Source organism: Dermacentor variabilis, unplaced genomic scaffold (assembly GCF_050947875.1).
Source record: "Dermacentor variabilis isolate Ectoservices unplaced genomic scaffold, ASM5094787v1 scaffold_13, whole genome shotgun sequence".
In the NCBI taxonomy this organism is placed as follows: domain Eukaryota; kingdom Metazoa; phylum Arthropoda; class Arachnida; order Ixodida; family Ixodidae; genus Dermacentor; species Dermacentor variabilis.
The window spans coordinates 776515-795354 of NW_027460291.1; the positions used below are offsets into that span (position 1 = coordinate 776515).

At 41.6% G+C, this 18840-nt stretch overlaps 1 protein-coding gene across 1 annotated transcript in view; it reads right to left on the reverse strand.

Moving 5' to 3' along the window:
• Positions 1 to 1996: 1996 nt before the first annotated feature.
• LOC142566702 (uncharacterized) overlaps positions 1997 to 18840 on the reverse strand; it is a 38645-nt gene continuing 21801 nt past the window's right edge. The window contains exons 3-12 of the mRNA XM_075677542.1: positions 17431 to 17531; positions 14073 to 14174; positions 12990 to 13143; positions 10257 to 10334; positions 10131 to 10178; positions 9894 to 9971; positions 9737 to 9793; positions 5800 to 5927; positions 4206 to 4419; positions 1997 to 2154 (exon numbers count right to left, since the gene is read on the reverse strand). Coding sequence (XP_075533657.1) covers positions 1997 to 2154; positions 4206 to 4419; positions 5800 to 5927; positions 9737 to 9793; positions 9894 to 9971; positions 10131 to 10178; positions 10257 to 10334; positions 12990 to 13143; positions 14073 to 14174; positions 17431 to 17496 — 1083 coding nt within the window. The 5' untranslated portion in view covers positions 17497 to 17531. The remainder of the gene's footprint in view (positions 2155 to 4205; positions 4420 to 5799; positions 5928 to 9736; positions 9794 to 9893; positions 9972 to 10130; positions 10179 to 10256; positions 10335 to 12989; positions 13144 to 14072; positions 14175 to 17430; positions 17532 to 18840) is intronic.

Here is an 18840-nt window from a genome sequence, read left to right on the forward strand (position 1 = left end):
GCGGAGTGTGTCGCCACAGAAGCATTTCTTGTAAGTTATTGTGAATAATGTATGTATCACGCAATTTAAAATTCGTTTATATTCCTCGTTCTATTTTGCTCACCAATTTTGATTGAAAATGTAAAGCCTCACAGGAATCCTCACAAAATTCCTCACTTAATTTTCTTGACAAACGTGTAGGTGATGGCGCCGAAAGAATGCACATGACAGGCTTGATTATAAGATTCGCTAGGTGCACTTGTGCAAGATCCTTCGTGAAAGATTGTCTTGCACTGCCTTCAACGGCGCTTGGGCTTGTCATAACCGAAGTTTCAGAGTTAATTTGAAACGCCTTCATTCCGTTAACACTACTCAGTTTTGAGCCCTGTATAACGAAGCTTTAACGCCATAATCGCAATGTGAGTCTTGTTGATCCGTGAGTGGCGACCTTCCTAACACTTAGTGAAGGTTAAAGATAGGATTTTTACTTATTTGATGCGGCATTCTCCTCCTCTGTAACGTACCTTTACAGAGGAGGAGAAAACAAATGTGAAAGAAGATAATAGTAGTTGTGCCGCAATTAAGGGTGTGGCGGCTGCTTGGAGAGTATACTGATGCCCTGCATTAACTAGGTAATTACAAAAGTGGAAATTTTCACTTTGCACATGTGCAAACTAGAACACTGCACTGCGACAGCATAACATGAACTTGCTAGCTGTACTACAAATATGGAATGTGGTACCGGTATTAAGCATAAAATAAGAGACAAGCTTTCGTTAATTCACTGGCTACTCTCCATGTTGTACCTAACCGCACATATTGCGTGCTTACGCACAGTTCAAGATCGGCAATGAGTCATTAGATAATTTTAGTGCGTCTGCTATTTCGGCAAGCCCGGGCAGTTTACCGGTTGAGCGGGGGCGTGAGCGGCCACAGCGCCGTCTGGTGGTGCAAAACTCAACCACATAAACACAGAGCGTATGTTCTTCTTAGATGCTGGTGTAAATATTCGACAGCAATGTAATCTTGTTCACAATTACGCCGCTGCCGAAAATTTGCACCTTCAGGGTAGAAGACTATAATGGGTTACTGCAATTTTAGCTGTGTGCTTGCCTGGTTGAACTGTTCGCCCTCAGGCGGCTCCACCGCTCCGGCCACTTACGTTTACGGTCCCACAAATCCGGCAATCAGCCCCCGTTTTCCGGAATAGCGGACATGCTAAAAGTCTCTATTGTACCTATGGACTTAACGGAATCAGTGGTCTCCTAACTCCTAAACGATGTTAAAGTGAGTTGATCACCTCTGCCACTGTTTTCGTTCCGTAGGTAGTGCATATATGACGTTAATGTGAAATTGCAACGTTTTAACGAAAACAAATGAATAACTTTTTATTACAACCTTCGAGCTCACCCTATTGGAAAAAGACACATGATAGGCATAGCGGAATCCAGCATCCATCATAATAGTGGATTAATGTAGTGGGCAGCATGCTGGGTGGATGGTGCGCAGTGGGCATGATGGGTGGATGGTGGACAGCGGGCATGCTGGGTGGATGGTGGGCAGCGGGCATGCTGGGTGGATGGTGGGCAGCGGGCATGATGGGTGGATGGTGGATGTGGAGGTTAGATGGTGGGCGGTGGCAAGGATCTGGCAAATCATCTCTTAAACCGACGCGAACGGCACACTTTAGGCAGAGAAAACATTATGCCTGCTCGCGTCTGGACAGTATCGCATTTGAGCGTTGGGCTTGCACCACTAAATATGAGCTGCATAATTTCTGAACTATATACTTGCGCCCTGCTGTAAACTGGTTCAGTGGTTGAGGTGAATCGAACTGACCCATAATGTTGATGTTTGCCATGTATGATTTCAGAGCCAAGAAACATGAAAGGCAGCTTGCCCATGGAGAAAAAAGAACTTGCAAGTTAGGTCAAACATGTATAATAGGCCTAACAGGCACTATAACACCATACTTGCAATAAGTGGTGTAACACCGTTGCTTATATATATTCCATTTTTATTGCATATCAGCATGCTTTGGAGCTTTGCGCACCCTCTTGCTCTGCCGTGCTGCTTCGGTAAAGAAAGTACGCAAGTACTTCCTCACAGCATTGACGCGATGCTCCCTAGGTGGCTGTGGTGCAGGGTGGAGGTCAATGTATTTTTCCAGGCAGTCTGAAAAATATTGCAGAAGTGATGCTCAGTGGTATCTACTTAAACAACATGAGGGGAAAGAAAAAGTGTAGGGTTCAATGAAGTTTCATTTAAGTGAAGGACATGGATTGAGGACATTTCAGTGAAGGATAGGCTGCATATATACCGTATTTACTCGCCTAATGATCGCACTTTTCTTGTCAGAAAAATTGACGCAAAGTCAGGGCTGTGATCATTACGCGGGTGAAATTTCCCTCGAAAAGAAAAATTTTTTTTCCTCCCGCGTTTGCTGCGGGACACCAAAACAAAAATGGCGGCCGGTGGAGCAAGCCGAACGCGCTGAACGCGATATTTTTTTCTTCTCGTGAGTGCATTACGTGCATTGAAACAGTTTTTCCTGCATTATTGAATAATATCGTTAATATTGGCAAGTTTGCGGCAATAACATAGCCATGTCCACTTTGGGGGGACAGAAGCAGATGGGCGCGCTTAGCTGCCAGTGACATAAAAACACAGGGCCGGCATCCTGCAGAAACTGCGGCATCTGTCTTCACTACTATCCTAATAGGGCACGTTTCCGCTAAGGGTGGGTGAATATCTTAGCTGTGTTACAAGCGTCGGCGTATGAACAGGGTACACTTTTAACGTATCACTGTAAACGTGGCTACTATCTTTGCCACTGGCGATTTGTTGCATGCCCACGAGTGCAAATGAGAAGAATTGAAAGGCGCCTTTTTTGTTGTTGTTGACCACAACCATTATAAAGTCTACACATAATAAAGGCAAGTTTGGTTGCAGCTTTTTTTTAGTTGTGGAAGTGCAGAAAGTGATGAAAGTTATGAAATGAGGCATCTACTTAAGAATGTTTGGTGCGTGCAGACCGCTTGGTTTGTCTTGAAGAGTCGTTCGCAGAGCATTCGACAGATGGTAAATGAGATCAACATGTGCACTTGGCACACGACATATCGCTGCGGCAAGTTCGGGGTGCGATCATTACACGGCAAATAAAAAAAAACGAATTTTGACGACAAAATTCAGGGGTACGATCATTGCGCGAGTAAATACGGTATGCTGCTTCTTTTGCACAATATGTCTACCTGCGCACAAAAGGTTGCCGAAGAAAAGTGCAGCTATCATATTCTGTGTAATGCTAGGCAATTTGAACTATAGTAGCTTGCTTTTACAGTTTATACCACTAGTCTCCAACTCATCTTTGGCCACGCACTGCATCCAGCCCACATAGCTTCGCTAGGCGTGCACGGCACTGTTTTCTCGTCTTTTTCATTAGACTGTACTGCAGAGAAAATTTTGAGACTAATGTTACTATAAAAAAAATGTGCATATTAAATCCAAGCAAATAGTGTATAATTAATTGTAAACTGTTTTCACTTCTTAAAATGTCCACAGGCAAGCCTTAAATGGGGTATTTGGAGGAAGATATATGTTCAGTGCATTCACTGTGCCTTAAGTAACACCCAAGACAAACACAGCAGCTATTGAACAACTCTTCGGGGGGTCACAGCATGCATGATTATGATTACCTAAGTTTGCATTATCTAGCGAAGGCCAACTTCAGATAGAAATAATGCATTTGAGCCAATGGAAATGTATGAGTGCCAGCTGAAGCTTTCAGAACAGGATCGAATTAACCGGACTAGTTAACGGAAATACACCATATCATTATCATTCCAATGGGCAGCCAGCCAATGTTGCAACCCTATTTAAGTTTATACAGTAGTTCCACTGAGGTGAGTTTTCTATCACTGGAGTCAAGTGTATACATTTTGGTTCTACAGACTTATTTGGGTAGACCAATTGGTTAACTGATGAGAATTAACATGGAAAAAACAGCTGAGCTACAAGAAATGCTGTAGTGGAGGGCTCCCGATTTTTATGACCACATTGGGTTCTTCAGGAATTCCTGAAGAACCCAATGTTCTTGAATTCTTCCCATATTGGAAGCGAGTGGGAGTCAAGCTTGTAGCCTTCATGGTCAGCAGCATAACACCATAGCCACTGCAGGGCAATATGTGTAATATTGTGAAGAAATGTCTGCTGTAGTATATACTTACTCTTTACCATCTCCACCTTCTCTGGTGTGGCCGGCAGCTTTGTTGAGTTCGCGGCCATGCTGCGGCACGCCTCGCCTGTAAGGCTGCATGTGGCTGCCTCAGAAGGTAGCCAAAAGTGTATGGCCAGCTCCAAACAGCACTTGGCATCCGATATGTTCTTCGTGACAAACAGCCATTTGTCTAATGGCATGAAGGTGTTTTCACCAACCTTTACCTGCATAAAGATAGTGATGAAAAGTAACAATTATTTTTTTGCTAAAATATAACTATCTATAAAGGAGGAGTCAAGTAGATATCCCATAAGACAAGAAAAAAATTTCGCTGCCTAGTAATGTAAAACAGTCATCAGCAAAAATAAACTTGCACACACCATTATAAGCAACAGCCTCAGGAAGAATGCAAAGACGTGGGATCGTTCTCCGCCTGTGAGAATTTGTTTTTTCATTTATCATTTCTTCAATTCAATTAGTAAGTGCAAGTAATTTCCCCTATGTTTTCTTTTTGTTGGCATCTCATGATGTGATTAATAATTATTGGGCCCCTCAGTTAACCCCCTTTCTTCTCGTTCTTACATAATGACGGTCTCAAATCCGGCAACATTGATGCCTTCATATAGCATGTGCGGGTTTATTAAACAGTTGCTTTCACCTAGAAAGATCATGTGCTCGTGACGCCTGCGGCAGAAAGGATGCTCCACATCCGCTGCCAAGGTTTGTGAGTGGTGGCGCTGGCCTACTATGCCGCGCGCCGTAGTAGCTCATTTGGTTAGAGCATTGCATGCATAATGCAACGATGTGGGAACGCTCCCCAGCTGTGGGAAGTTGTTTTTTCATCCACTTTCATTGCCATTAATTTATCATTTCTTTAATTCAATTAGTAAGTACAAGTAATTTTCCTTGTTTTCCTTGGTGTCCTTGTTGGCTTCTCATGATATGATGAGAAGGGCTTCTCAGTTAACCCCGTTTCTTCTTAGCCTCAGGAGGAGGTATACGGACACCAATCCTCATCATACACCCATCAAAAACAGAATTTTTTGCTTTAAAAGGGAGATATCACTCCCTGCATGCCATATGTAGCACCTTAAGATTTAACTTCTGCAGTTCCTTGATAATTAATACTAAAGCAAAGCGAAATTGTAGCAGTCTGCTCTTTTTCTGCTGCTAAATTGATCCTAGAAATCATTATCAGCAGAAATATGACATCATAATGGGCAGATTGAAACGGCGGTGTCATTCGATGCAGCAGCTATCTTTAAATGTCTAGTGTACACAAAAAAGAATGTGCCCCTACAATATTATTTAACCAAACTCTGATCACAAAACACAAGTTCACAGCACTCCTGTGCACTATGCCCATGTGTAAGCAAATGCATAAAGAGCATGCTTTGGATTTTCCCACTTTAAGGTTTACTAAATTTTCACTGGTGTGTATACAACACAGAACTCCCACAACTTATGAAATATCATTAAACTGCACCAAATAAGCGAAACAGCAAATACTGGACAATATTTACAACATGCAGTTAATCCTTGGCAAAAAAAGTTTGACTGTCCGCACTATAATTATAATCACAATAAATCATTAGCAGTGTCACCTGGCCATTGACTTCTTCAAAGAAGCCTGCTGGTGCCTGGCTTGCGCTTGTGAAGTGTGGGGGTGTTTCTGGTGCCTGGCTTGAGCTTGTGAAGTCTGGAGGCGCTGCAAGTGCAGGCTGTTGTTTCTCTGCGAAATTGGTATCATTACATCAAAATAAATAGTCCCCATTGTGCTTCTTGAGCTCAAGTGCAATGCTAAAGGACACTGTGTGGGAGCATTATGCCCTTAGAACCAAATACAGTTGAACCCACTCATATCAAATTGCATACACTTACATTGTGAAAAAATGCAATTACAGTAAAACCTCATTGAACTGTACCTGCCTAAACAGTAGTTTCATTTTAAAAGTAGTAAAATCAAATCCCTGACTTAGCGGCCATTAAACACATTGCGTTTTGTATCTGCACGAACCGTACCAGCTTATTGCGCACGTATCGGTTAGTGCGTAGTGTTTCCACTTTTCGTCGTACAATCACGGCGGTGCGTCGTCCTCATTGGACGGCCCGTTAGAACAAGTCTCAGAGGTCAGAACAGTCTCCAAGTGCCTTAAGTATTTGCGCGTGAAGCCACATCAACATAATTTCGGCGTCGTACAAGCGAGGACTCGCGTCATGCCGAAGCTCAGATAAAAAATACCGGGTGCTCAGCATAGAAGAAAAATTGGACATCGTGCCATGAAACGTGGCACGAAGTTGGTGCTGGCACGCGACAGGCATCTACTGTTGACTACGGTGTGTGGCATTTGGAATGCAAAGAAGTTGGGAAAAAATGACGGCTACAAGGTTCAGTTTTTCGCCATTGTTGCCGAAGTGTCACCTAACGACAGTGATGAGGACGACAGCGTGAGCGATTCAGACGTGACAGTAGCAGAAGCTGCACGTTATGTCAGCATCATGAATGCAATCGTACTGACAAGAACAGCACCCGTGCATGGAGAATATGCAGCGCCAACAAGGAATCTGCCATGTGAGTGTTTGCCGAGAAAAGGGGGCTGGCTGAAAAGGTGACTCACTGCTTCAGCAAGTTTGAGGCTGCTGTCGTCGCTGCTAGGCCAGGTCATCAAACGAAAATGAAAATAGCAGACTTTTGTCGTGCGAAGTGAATAAATACTGCATGTGTTTGTCCTTTCATCACACTCTTTCTGAGTTCCGTTTTTGACAGCTAAGTGGGCAATCTTAAACTATTTTCGTTAAGCAGTACTACCGTTTAGTACATACTTTTTCCACGCTCCGACCAACTATGGTTTAATGAGGTTTCAGTGCAAAAGCATAGCCCAATTGTGGCATTATGCTGAACTCCATTAGTCGGCAAATTTCATGTATTTCCCCTCTTGTTTATGTGCTTGTACGCATATTGTGCTTCATTTGAATTCAACTATATGCATTAACTAGCTTTTCAACATCCCAGCATCCTCAAAGTCGCTGAGAGAACTCTGCTAAGGTGTGACTGCTTTGATGCAAGCATTAAAATCGTACAGAACATAATGGGATGTTCCCAAGCTTAGTTGACAATGTTGTAGTTTGCACAAGGCACTGAGAAGATGATACATGTCTTATACTTCATTGTAGCTGATTTTTCAGAGCAGCTGCCACATTTAGTTTGTGTGGCTAAGAGTATTTCTGATGAAATAATGTGGCCCTCGCAAGCTCTATTAGCATGCGACACTTCTGCTGCGGATTCACGTAAAAGAGTACTAAAACAACTGAGGATCCAATTTTTCTTGCTTTATCAGATAGATAAAATTTTTTTAATTGTCAGGTTTTACGTTCCAAGACCACCATCTGATTATGAGGCAAGCCATACTGACAGAGTCTGCATTAATCTGGACCATCAGGGGTACCTTAATGTGCACCTAAATCAAAGTATATGGGTGTTCTTGCATTTCACCCCAATCAAAATGCGGCCGCCGTAGCTAGGATTTGATCCCCTGACCTTGTGCTTAGCAGCACGACAGTATGGCCACTAAGCAACCATGGCTGGTTTATTAGACGGCTGTCGACTCATGCAAAAAAGTTATGCATGGCATAATTTCTTGAATAAGCTAAAGATCACCCTTTATACCTTTTTTTAAGATGACCGTTTCAAAATGTGCACCAAATGGAGGGCAGTTTCTTGTCAAAGAAGGTCTGCTTACAAAGCATCTTTGCATGTCATGAAATTAAGAGACGGTGGTTCACATGTTCATCAGTCAAGTCCACTGGTTGCAAGCTACACAATGACTGAAGTACTGTAGCGCCAAACAGACGACACAAGAAGAAGAGACACGGACGAGCGCTTTCAGTAATATGCACCAACTAGCCCAACAAAAAGTTCTGCTACACAATGACCATGTATTTCAGAAAGCTTAAGTGCCGAATAAACCACTGCGCTCTTTCACTCTGCGCTTCCCGGCTTTAAACAAGGAATGATGAGCTTGGTCCCCTATTGTTGACTCTGCCAAAATGCACAGCGCCTTTTATCTTTTGCACCTTTCTCTCCTATTATCCTGTTTGAAGGTTTTTACAAGGATGATCACAATTCAGCTGTTAATACTGCATCAGTGATACCTTGTGATCACATCCAATGTTCATGACATACAAAGGTCCCTTGTAAGCGAGCCCTTCAGCAAAACATTTCATGCGTTCTTTTAATTCATCGAATTAAAATATGTTATTTAGGAATTGCACGTTTAAGGAACTGCGCCACACCCACTGATTACAAAGTCGGTGGCTATGACACACAAATTTTGTGTCAGTTACCCTTTTAAGTATACATGCAACTGTAACAGAAGTAGCGGCAGAGAGTCGTCTATAAATGACACACTTCTGATCAAAGAAGCAATGAAATGAAAGCCGCACAATGTCACAAGATGACAAAAGAGGCAAAAAGCTGGAGGTGTGGGGGGAGAATGGCAAAACATAAGTGCAGAAGTGCCAAACTATAATTGATGGCCTTATTTTTATTCATTGATAGGCTTTACATAAGTGCCACCTGTTGCATCACCTGGTCAAGTATATAATTCCATTCTTTGCCACAAAAAGCACTAAGAAGTACTTTAACCTTTATAATAGGAATAAAACAACAACCAAAATGGGATTGTCAATATATAAGATACTGTGCGCAGTCTGCAATTATGTCTACACTAGTGAAAGCGGAAATTTTTAGCAGTGCCTAAAGGAGCACATGAATGATGTGAAAAAAAAAGTCCCTTCCAGTGCACTTGCTGAAGACGCAGAATCCACGTAACACGATTTCAACTGGAGCGAAGCTTCAGTCATCGCCCAAGAAAAGACCTGGACGAAGCGATAGTATCTGGAATCCCTGACAATGCAAACAACCGCACACACGCTTAATCGAAATGATGGTAATCTCCCATGCGCAAGATGCCTGAAACGATTTTTATGTGGATTTAAGCTGAAGGTTTTGTGCCTCTCAGCTCAATGAACAAGGCCTCCGTGTGGAAGCTGAAATGCATAAGAATTTTTAGACAACCCCATTTTGGTCAGCATTATATTTTTATTCCTATTATGCGGTTACTTTCAGACTACACGAGATTTCGTTAATCTTGATTTACTTTAACCTTCATTTCAAAAACCTTTGAAAACAGGTTTCTTTTGTTAAGTTTGTCAAGCTGTAAATTTATATTAGACAGACCCAGTACATTTAGATTGGCCCATATCAGACTCGCCCCACATCTAGGATGTGCAATGTGTTGCAGTTATTGCGCATCCTAGACATTGTAAACTGCACGTATGCTATTTTTTGCCTTTGGATTTGCTGTTTTGTTGCTAAATTACACCCACATAATGTTATTGTTGATCCAGAACAATAGGATAGCACAAAGGCAATAGTATAACTGCAATTCTGCTTTGTCTAAGTACATGCACTAAACAAGGATGTGTTGTCAAGTAATAGCATCCACTTCCAAAACACGAAAAAGCATGCTCAACACTCACCACTGGATGCAGAACAATGTCCCGCGATGGGGCCACCTTCCACAGGGGTATCAATGCCTGCACAAATAATGAGCGTCATCCAAATATGTGAAAAACAAAGATAGTACTAATTATGTCATCCTTCCTTGCAACACTGAAGAATGCAGCCAATACTCACCAGAAGATGCAGCAAGATCCTGCTCACTACAGGGCATGTCAAAGGCATCAATGTCGGGCATGTCAAAGGCATCAGTGCCTGCATGGAAAATAGATATGCGAGTGAGCAATGTAACTTTTTTTCTAGAAAATACAAAGCAAAAAGAAATACTGTTCACCATCTCCAAGTATAGTGGACTACAGCTCAACTAGATATAGCTATCCAAGTAGCAGCCAATAACAGAAGACTTAAACATACCTGCATCATTTGCCCTCTCTGGCACCATTTCCTTGGGTAGCCCAGTGCCTGTAATGGCACAAAACACAGTTGAGTGACTAGTATATCATGAAATTGGGACATTCAAGGGCAGAAAGAAAGCGTTACCTGCATCCAAACAGCAGGGCATCAAATACTCTGCGATGACTTGACCATCTAGCCTTTCTGCTGTGGCTCGGGCTACCTCTAAAGAAAAAATTCCAAAAGGAAGAACCCCATTACTATTTCACAATAACACAGCCCCCTATACTAATATAATTCTAAGCTTTTCTGTCCCTTGAAAAAGCCTTCATGGAGAGATAGCCATCAAATAGTTTAGCTGTCCTATAAACAGCCTCTTGGCACCATTCACGTAAATGTTACTGCCCATGCAAGCATGAAAGAACTCTATATACGAGTTCATTCTAAAACAGTAAGCTGGGCAAGTTGGTATGTATGCATTGTAGGAAACCAGTGCAAAGAGACAGAAACCAAGTGAAAAACACATGACATCTCACTGAACCTGCAACTAAAGGTGAGGTAGAAAAGATGAACTCCAAGAAGACCTGAGCACCATTCCACATTACAGAAAATCAAAACAACTTGATCACATTCATTTCTGGACACGGATGATAAATTGGTACAAAAGAAACCATGAAACAATTTGCAGCAAAAATTATTCACTATTACAATTACTTGATTAGTAATTGATTTGCAAGATTGTCCAAACTGAAAACTCTCTGCAGCTTATCAAAAACACTAGTTTTGGCTCCACACTAAGTTTCCAGTGCATAAGTTTTTAGGCAGCCAATTCAGTATTAAAAATAATACATTGGGCTTTTCAGGGTTGAATACATACATGCAAAATTACATGCTGAATCAAAAAGAGGGCTGACAGATGGAGCAGCGCACATGCGATATAAAGGTTGTAAACAGGGATGAAGTGCCTCAGAAAGGCTGGTCAACCTTTCAATAGGAGGACCTATGTTCATCAAAGGTGCCCTCGTTATCTTCGGCAGGTTAGTTTTAACGGGTTAGTGGAGTGACATTAGGTATGGTCGTTTTTGTTGGCAGCTGGCTGTAAAGGAAGAGACCGAGAAGAAAATGACCACTGTCGTTTGATGTCTTTAGGCACAGTTTCTAAGACGAGGGGACAAGAGTGGGAGAGTGAAATTCATAGCCCCAAACTTCGTGTCGCCATCTTAACAGTTTAAAAATTACCTGACACATTGCTGCTATGCAAGTCAAGTCATTCTTTCAACTCGTGTCTTTTTGTTACTCACACACTGACCTGCTCTTCTATAACCACAAACGCATGCCACCTAAGGCACATCTGAAGGCTCACTAAGTCTCACTCCCCCAACACTGCACCGTCTTAAATCCTTCATTTTTTTGCCGCCTTCCCACTTTCTTACTCTTGTCCCCTCATCTTAGAAACCACGCCTAAAGATGTCAAATGACAGTGCCCATTTTCTTTTCAGTCTCTTCCTTCCAGCCAGCCACTACTGACTGCACATGACGTCACTCCATTACCCCATTAAAACTTACCTGCCTAGGATGACGAGGCCACCTTTGACGAACATACATCCTATTGAAACATTGGCCAGCCTTTCTGAGGCACTTTATCCTTGTTTACAACCTTTATACTGCATGATCCATGCTGAGGAGTTTCCAAATTGCAGGCCAAGGTTAATCAGACAATAAAAGCAACACATACAACCACCGCAGCTGGAACCTAACTGCTCAAGTCAGTGAGAGCTTCAATAAATGTATAAACATTCCTTCTCATGCATGTTTAACTAGGGCCTACTGGCACATTTGCCTCCCATTCTTTCAATCTAGAAAGCCCCTATCCATAACGAGTGCCTTTATTTTTCGAAACAATCATTGTGTTCTGGAAGACACATTTGCCTGCAATTCTCTCAATGTAGAAAGCCCGTATCCAGCACAAGTGCCTTTATTTTCAACACAATCACTGTTCTGGAACACATTTATTTCCTCAATTAACACAATCCTGATATACTGGACTTCTCTTGATTTGACATTCTGCGCATGCTTCTTCAGGCTGTCATTTATATGCTTCCGCTTTGGCCAACATATACATTTCTAAATATTAAGGCAAGTAAACAGATAACATGAGTTCAATAAGAAACAAAAGCTGACACCTGCAATGAACTTGCCACTTCCTTCATTACCTCCCCATGGACCACATCGAGCTGCTTTCTCTTTGGAAAAGATGTGGTGTAATTTAAGAGAAAAGAGCTTGAAGTGGGGAGTTTGTTCTTTGTTATCGCAAAGAACATGAAAAATTCTGAAGTATATAAATAAATACATAAATAAAATTTCACATAATCCTACAACTGGCGGCACAGCACCTTGCTGCGAAGTTTTCTACACACCGGCTGCCCACAAATGGCAGTTACCGTGAACTAGAGTCCACGCTGCAGCATATTAGCTCTACCCCGCACAACTGCAAAATTTTCCTGTTGGTGAAAGAAATATGATCAAGTGATATTTCTGCTGCTGCAGCCATCTCACCGCCGTGCCGCACCGCCCCGAATGCATCACTCATGTTCCAAAGTACAGCTCATTCACCATTATAAGTTGGTTTAACTATACTCATGAAAAGAAAAAAAAAAGACACCTATATGCGTCAGTTTCAAGGAAACTTTAGAATAGTATTTCAATCCTACACATTTTCATCACGAAACTGCATAAAAACCTGCCAATATAGTTTTCATTTTTTATAAGGTAATTAGCGTTACTGTAACCCAGGATACTCATCTATGTTGGAATGTTATTGAGGTGAACCCAGCAAATCTGTTATCTTTATAGACAAAAAAGGAAAGGGCCCATCCTCACCAATTTTGTGCAGCAGAGCACTTGTCAGCCGTTGATTTAAAGATGCTGCCTCCCGAAGTTCTTTTTTAAGTCTTTTATTCTCTTGGTCTTTCTTTTCAAGTGCTTTTCTAAGTTGAGCAATTAATCCATCTTCAACCTGTGGTTCCTCGTTCTTCTGAAACACCAAGAAAATTAATTATCCCAGAGAGATTTACATGATATTCAAGAAAACGCCCAGTTAGGCTTAGCAAACAAACCGTCGAAGCAGAAATCGGTGGTTACTTTTATAAATTATGTGAAGAAGTAATGTGTTCAGCAGAATTCGCTTACATTCACAACTAGTTCAATATTTAGAAATTGATTCCACATAGTGTTCTAAACGAAAGCTCTCCACTGATCATGACATACATAAGGCTTTTGGTATAGTAACACAGAGGGCATGGGAGAAATTTGAAGTGAACCACATTGAAAGTGCATTTCTGCCACTGATTTCTGCACAATGGGACTGACATCGAAGATTCCTGCCGAGATTGCTTTACAAAAGCTTGCTGAATTTTGGGTGTATATCCCTTGCAGGTGCACATGAAGACGGTGCTAAAGAAACAATGGCAGACAAAAAATATAACATACGTCACATACATTTTAAAAATATTCTCATTGCACATGTGCCAACTCTTTGAATAATGTGCACATTGCATCCGTAAAAGGAGTTGTGAAGCAGATGTCTTAAAGCTTGCTCTCAGTGCAAGCATGTCATGATGCATGTTTACTAATTACGTTGTTTTCGGCTTGTTTTGCGTCAGACGTGTTTTCCAAGTATGCTGGACATGAAATAGGTGTTTTCGTTTATAGAAACTTGTCTTTCCATATGTTACCTAAGGTTTCTGAAATTATATATAAATAAGAAAACCAATACTTAGAAACATGGCTGAATAATCATGAACAATATTCCCGAGGCAAAACAAATGACACTTCTTGAAGCAAAACAAACCATTACTTACATCTGTGTAAAAAATAATTTTTTAAACCATGCTGCATGTCCCCTTAGACATACTGTGCTAACCAGATTGGAGTGCCAACAAAATGATCCTAACAGGTACAAACCTGTGATTCTGCTCCATTGTCCGATTGAGCAATTATGCGCTCGTGCAAAACGCTGGCGGCTTCCAGCCTCTTCCTTTTTGTTATCCTGCTTGTGGGCTGCTCCTGCAACTTGATGGTGGAATATTTGGGTAATCTCGGGTAAGGCTGACCAAACAGTAATAAACAGTTGCAATTTTTTTATGCTTTTAATGCCACTGAACCCGATTTTGAAATGCATCCTACCAATTCTCATTAAAATACTGCAGAATCACAAAACATATGTAAAGGTGAAGTGCAGTGTTTGTGCACTAAGCTATGTCAAGGTTTGGTGATGCATAATGTCATCATCATCATCAGCCTATTCATGTCCACTGCAGGACGAAGGCCTCTCCCTGCGATCTCCAATTACCCCTGTCCTGCGCCAACCAATTCCAACCAGCACCTACAAATTTCCTAATTTTGTCGCACCACCTAGTCTTCTGCCATCCTCTACTGCGCTTCCCTTATCTAGGTGCCCGTTCTATTACCCTAACGGTCCAACGGTAATCTAGTCTGCACATTACATGACCTGCCCAGCGACATTTTTTTCTCTTAATGTCTATTAGAATATTGTCTATACCCGTTTGCTTTCTGATCCATACTGCGCTCTTTCTGTCTCTTAAGGTTACGCCTAGCATTCTTCGTTCCATCGCCCTTTGCGCGGTCCTTAACTTGTTCTCAAGCTTCTTTGTCAGCCTCCGAGTCTCTGCGCCGTATGTCAGCACCAGTAAAATGCACTGATTGTATACTTTCCTTTTCAATGATAACGGTAAGCTCCCGTTCAGGAGCTCACGATGTCTGCCGTATGCGATTCAACCCATTTTTATTCTTCTGTGAATTTCTTTCTCATGGTCCGGGTTCCCTGTGATTAGTAACTTACTCCTCCACAGACTCTAGAGGTTGACTTGCAATCTTGAACTCTTGTTCCCTTGCCCGGTTATTTATCATTATCTTTGTCTTCTGCATATTAATCTTCAACTTCACTCTTACACTCTCCCTGTTACGGTCCTGAATCATTTGTTGTAACTCGTGTGCATTGTTGCTGAATAGAACGATGTCATCGGCAAACCGAAGGTTGTTGAGGTATTCGCCGTCTATCTTTACTCCCAAGCCTACCCAGTTTAATAGCTTGAATACTTCTTCCAAGCTCGCAGTAAATAGCATTGGAGAGATAGTGTCTCCTTGTCTGATCTCTTTCTTTGTAGGTATCTTCCTACTTTTCTTTATAGAATTAAGGTGGCTGTGGAATCTCTGTAGATATTTTCCAGGGTATTTACGTAAGCGGTCTGTACTCCTTGATTATGCAATGCCTCTGACTGCTGGTATCTACTGAATCAAATGCTTTTTCGTAATCTATGAAAGCCATATAGAGAGGTTTATTGTACTGTGCGGATTTCTTGGTAACCTGGTTAATAACATCGATGTGATCCATTGTGGAGTAACCTTTCCTGAAGCCAGCCTGCTCCCTTGGTTGACTAAAATCCAGTGTTGTCGTTATTCTACTGGAGATTATTTTGGTAAATATTTTATATAATACTGGGAGTAAGCTAATGGGTGTATAATTTTTCAATTCTTTAACGTCTCCATTTTTGTGGATTAGCATAATGTCTGCATTCTTCTAGTTTTCTGGGACTCGAAGTCGATAGACACTTCGTACAGAGAGTCGCCAGTTTTCCAAGCATTATGTCTGCTCCATCTATGATCAAATCGACTGTTATTCCATTTGCTCCTGCTGCTCTTCCCCGTTTCATATCCTGCAAGGCCCTGACACTTTCATTCTTTGTTGTTTCTTTATTAGGTCCTTTGTTACTTGGGGGAGCTTGCCTAGTGGTTGCCTTGGTGCCGTGCTTCCCACTTAAATTGCTGCCTCTGAAGCCTGCCTCGTTACGGTTTCATTCATTACCTCTATGTCATCTTTCTGTTCTAAGGCTGCATATTTGTTTGCAAGTACCAGCCTAAATTTGTCTGCTTTTACCCTTACTGCCTCTAAGTTGACCTGTTTTTTCTTGACCAATTTTGCTATTTCTCTCTGTAAATTGAGGTGGATCCTGGCCCTCACTAACCTATGATCGCTACATTTTACCCTACCTATTACTTCTACATCCTGCACTATGCTGGCATCGGCAGAAAGTATGAAATCAATTTAATTTCTTGTTTCACTATTAGGCCTTCACCAGGTCCCCCCTATTTTCTGCTGCTATGTTTCCTGAAAAAAGTGTTCATTATATATTCTCAGCTTATTCCTTTCTGCAAATTCTACCAGCATCTAACCTCTAGCGTTTCTAGAATCAACACAGTAGTTGCCAATTGCTTGTTCACCCGCCTGCTTTTTCCCCACTTTTCCATTGAAGTCTCTCATTCCTACTGTATACTGCGTTTGCACTTTCCTCATCGCTAATTCAACATCTTCATAAAACTGATCTACTTCCTCATCGTCGTGACTGGATGTTGGAGCTTATGTTTGTACTACCTTTAATTTATACCTTTTAGTGAGTTTGATTACGACTACTGCTACCCTCTCATTGATGCTGTAGAATTGATGAGACATTCATAAAAATGTAGCAGGAGCCCAAAGTCAACTTTAAGAAAAGTTCTGGAGAGTGGGCAGGTATGCATGTAGCAATGAAATGGTTATTATGCCATTGTCCTGTCACTCTTGCTGTGATGAGCCAGTGCCCCTATATTAAGTGATCGATAAACCACATAATTAACTTATAACATTCCACTTTGCAACTCCTTCCAGTTAAAGGTAGACAAAGTTTGCAGAAGAATGTGCCCCTGCAGGCCCAACATACATTATTATAAAATCCAATGCACACGGAGAAGGCTGATGGCCAGAGAAATTATCTGGCGTGTTGTGCTGTGTGCATAAAGTTTGCAGCAATATCATCAAACATCTTTCTCAATTTTACTGTGATACACATCCCTAAACTTCAAGCAAACTTAGACAAAAAGCAACAGAACGCACAAATGCTGCACACCTCCTTCACATGGCCTATAATTTTTCATGCACAAACCAACCAAATTTGTCAGTCACCCTGAGCTCTTTTCCTACCAAGGTCATTACCAAGGTCACCTAATGACATTACCTGAAATCACTCAACAAATACAAACTTACAGTGACAATCAAGTTATTTGCTTATTTCATCACAAACAAGGATTCAATAGATGCTCAGTGCTACAGCAAATTTTCTACCATATTGTGCACTACAATAAATTAATCTATAGCTTTAGTACATGACCGGGGTTGTTGGAGAAGTATGGGAGAGGCCTTTGCCCTGCAGTGGGCGTAACCAGGCTGATGATGATGATGATAGCTTTAGCACATAGTAAAACCCACTTCTTTCTTCCTCGATGATGTCTCCTCTTCATCCGCTTCAATTGGCCTCGGAAATGGCTCCCGCATGCTTTTTATTTTGAGTCGCAGGGAGTCCAGACCACCTAGGTAAAAAGCAATACACTTTTACCAGTGGCATGTATCGGAATATTTTGAACATATAAAAATGAAATGATAAAGTGCACAGCAAAGTCTAGACTAAAAGCACAACCTATATAATAACCATTGTATATCATTGTATGATGACTTTAAGGTTCCATTGCCTGTGCTCGTTTACAGATGTACAACGCCCGGTTCTCATCATACAACAGCTCCAAATAAGCACAGGCACAGGAACCTTACTCACAAACAATTGGCTACACCCCGTGGTTAAAGACCAGGAGGCAGATGTGCATCTATTAGATAGCCGTATAATTAGTGTCTGCAGCTTTATTTGTTTAAATGTGTGCCTGTGTGATCATCACTGCGGATACAACTGCAGCTATGTATGCCCGAACATTTGGTTAAACAAGACAAAAGGGGTTAACCGAGGGGCCTGATTTTTATTTGTCATATCACAAGAAGCCAACAAACACTGACACCAAGGACAACATAGGGGAACTCGCTACCTTTCAGTATCTTAGCAGTGATTTCATGTGGCCCGGGGGCGCCAGAAATCTTTAGGTTTTCAATAAGTTTCACAATGCCTTGAGAATTAATGGTAATAGGAAACATGAGGAGAAAAATGTGGCTGGGGGAGGGGGGGCAAATCAAAGTCTTTCAGTGCAGGCTCACGAGTGAAAACAGAAAAAAATGAGTTCATTACGTCTGACCGCTGATCAAGCGGCACGTTTGAAACATCAGGATAAGTCAAGGAAATGTTATTGGAGCATATTGGATTGGTTTCAGAATATTCCAAAATTTTTGGGGTTGAAACGTATGTTAGGCAAATCGTGGTGGAAGAACTTTTTTTTGGGTTGTCTCAAAGTGCTAGTGTATGTGCGCATGCATTTAAAGTACTTGTCCCACTTTGAAGAAGATTTTGAGCGTTTCGCATCACGAAACAGACGTTTTTTTCCTTCCCGACAGCCTCCGAAAGGTGTTGGAAAACTTTTCCTAAATCACCGCGAATGCGAACAAGAGGCACATGTCTCTCAACAAGCCATAATAATTTATTCTTAAATGGCAACCAGTTGTCATCTACTGTACGAGGAGGAGCCGTCTCACGAAAAAAATTTGAAAAAGTGTTCAGTTCAGTGTTAATTTTGCTAAAATCTGCTTTGTTGTAGTCCCTAATGTATTCGGTCGAGGGCTGCCTCGAAGAAACTGGGATACAGAGATTAAATAGCCGTAATTTGTGGTCGCTTAGACCAGCAACGGATGATAAGGATTTTATTATTTTGGGGTTAGAAACAGGGACAAGGTCTAGAATGT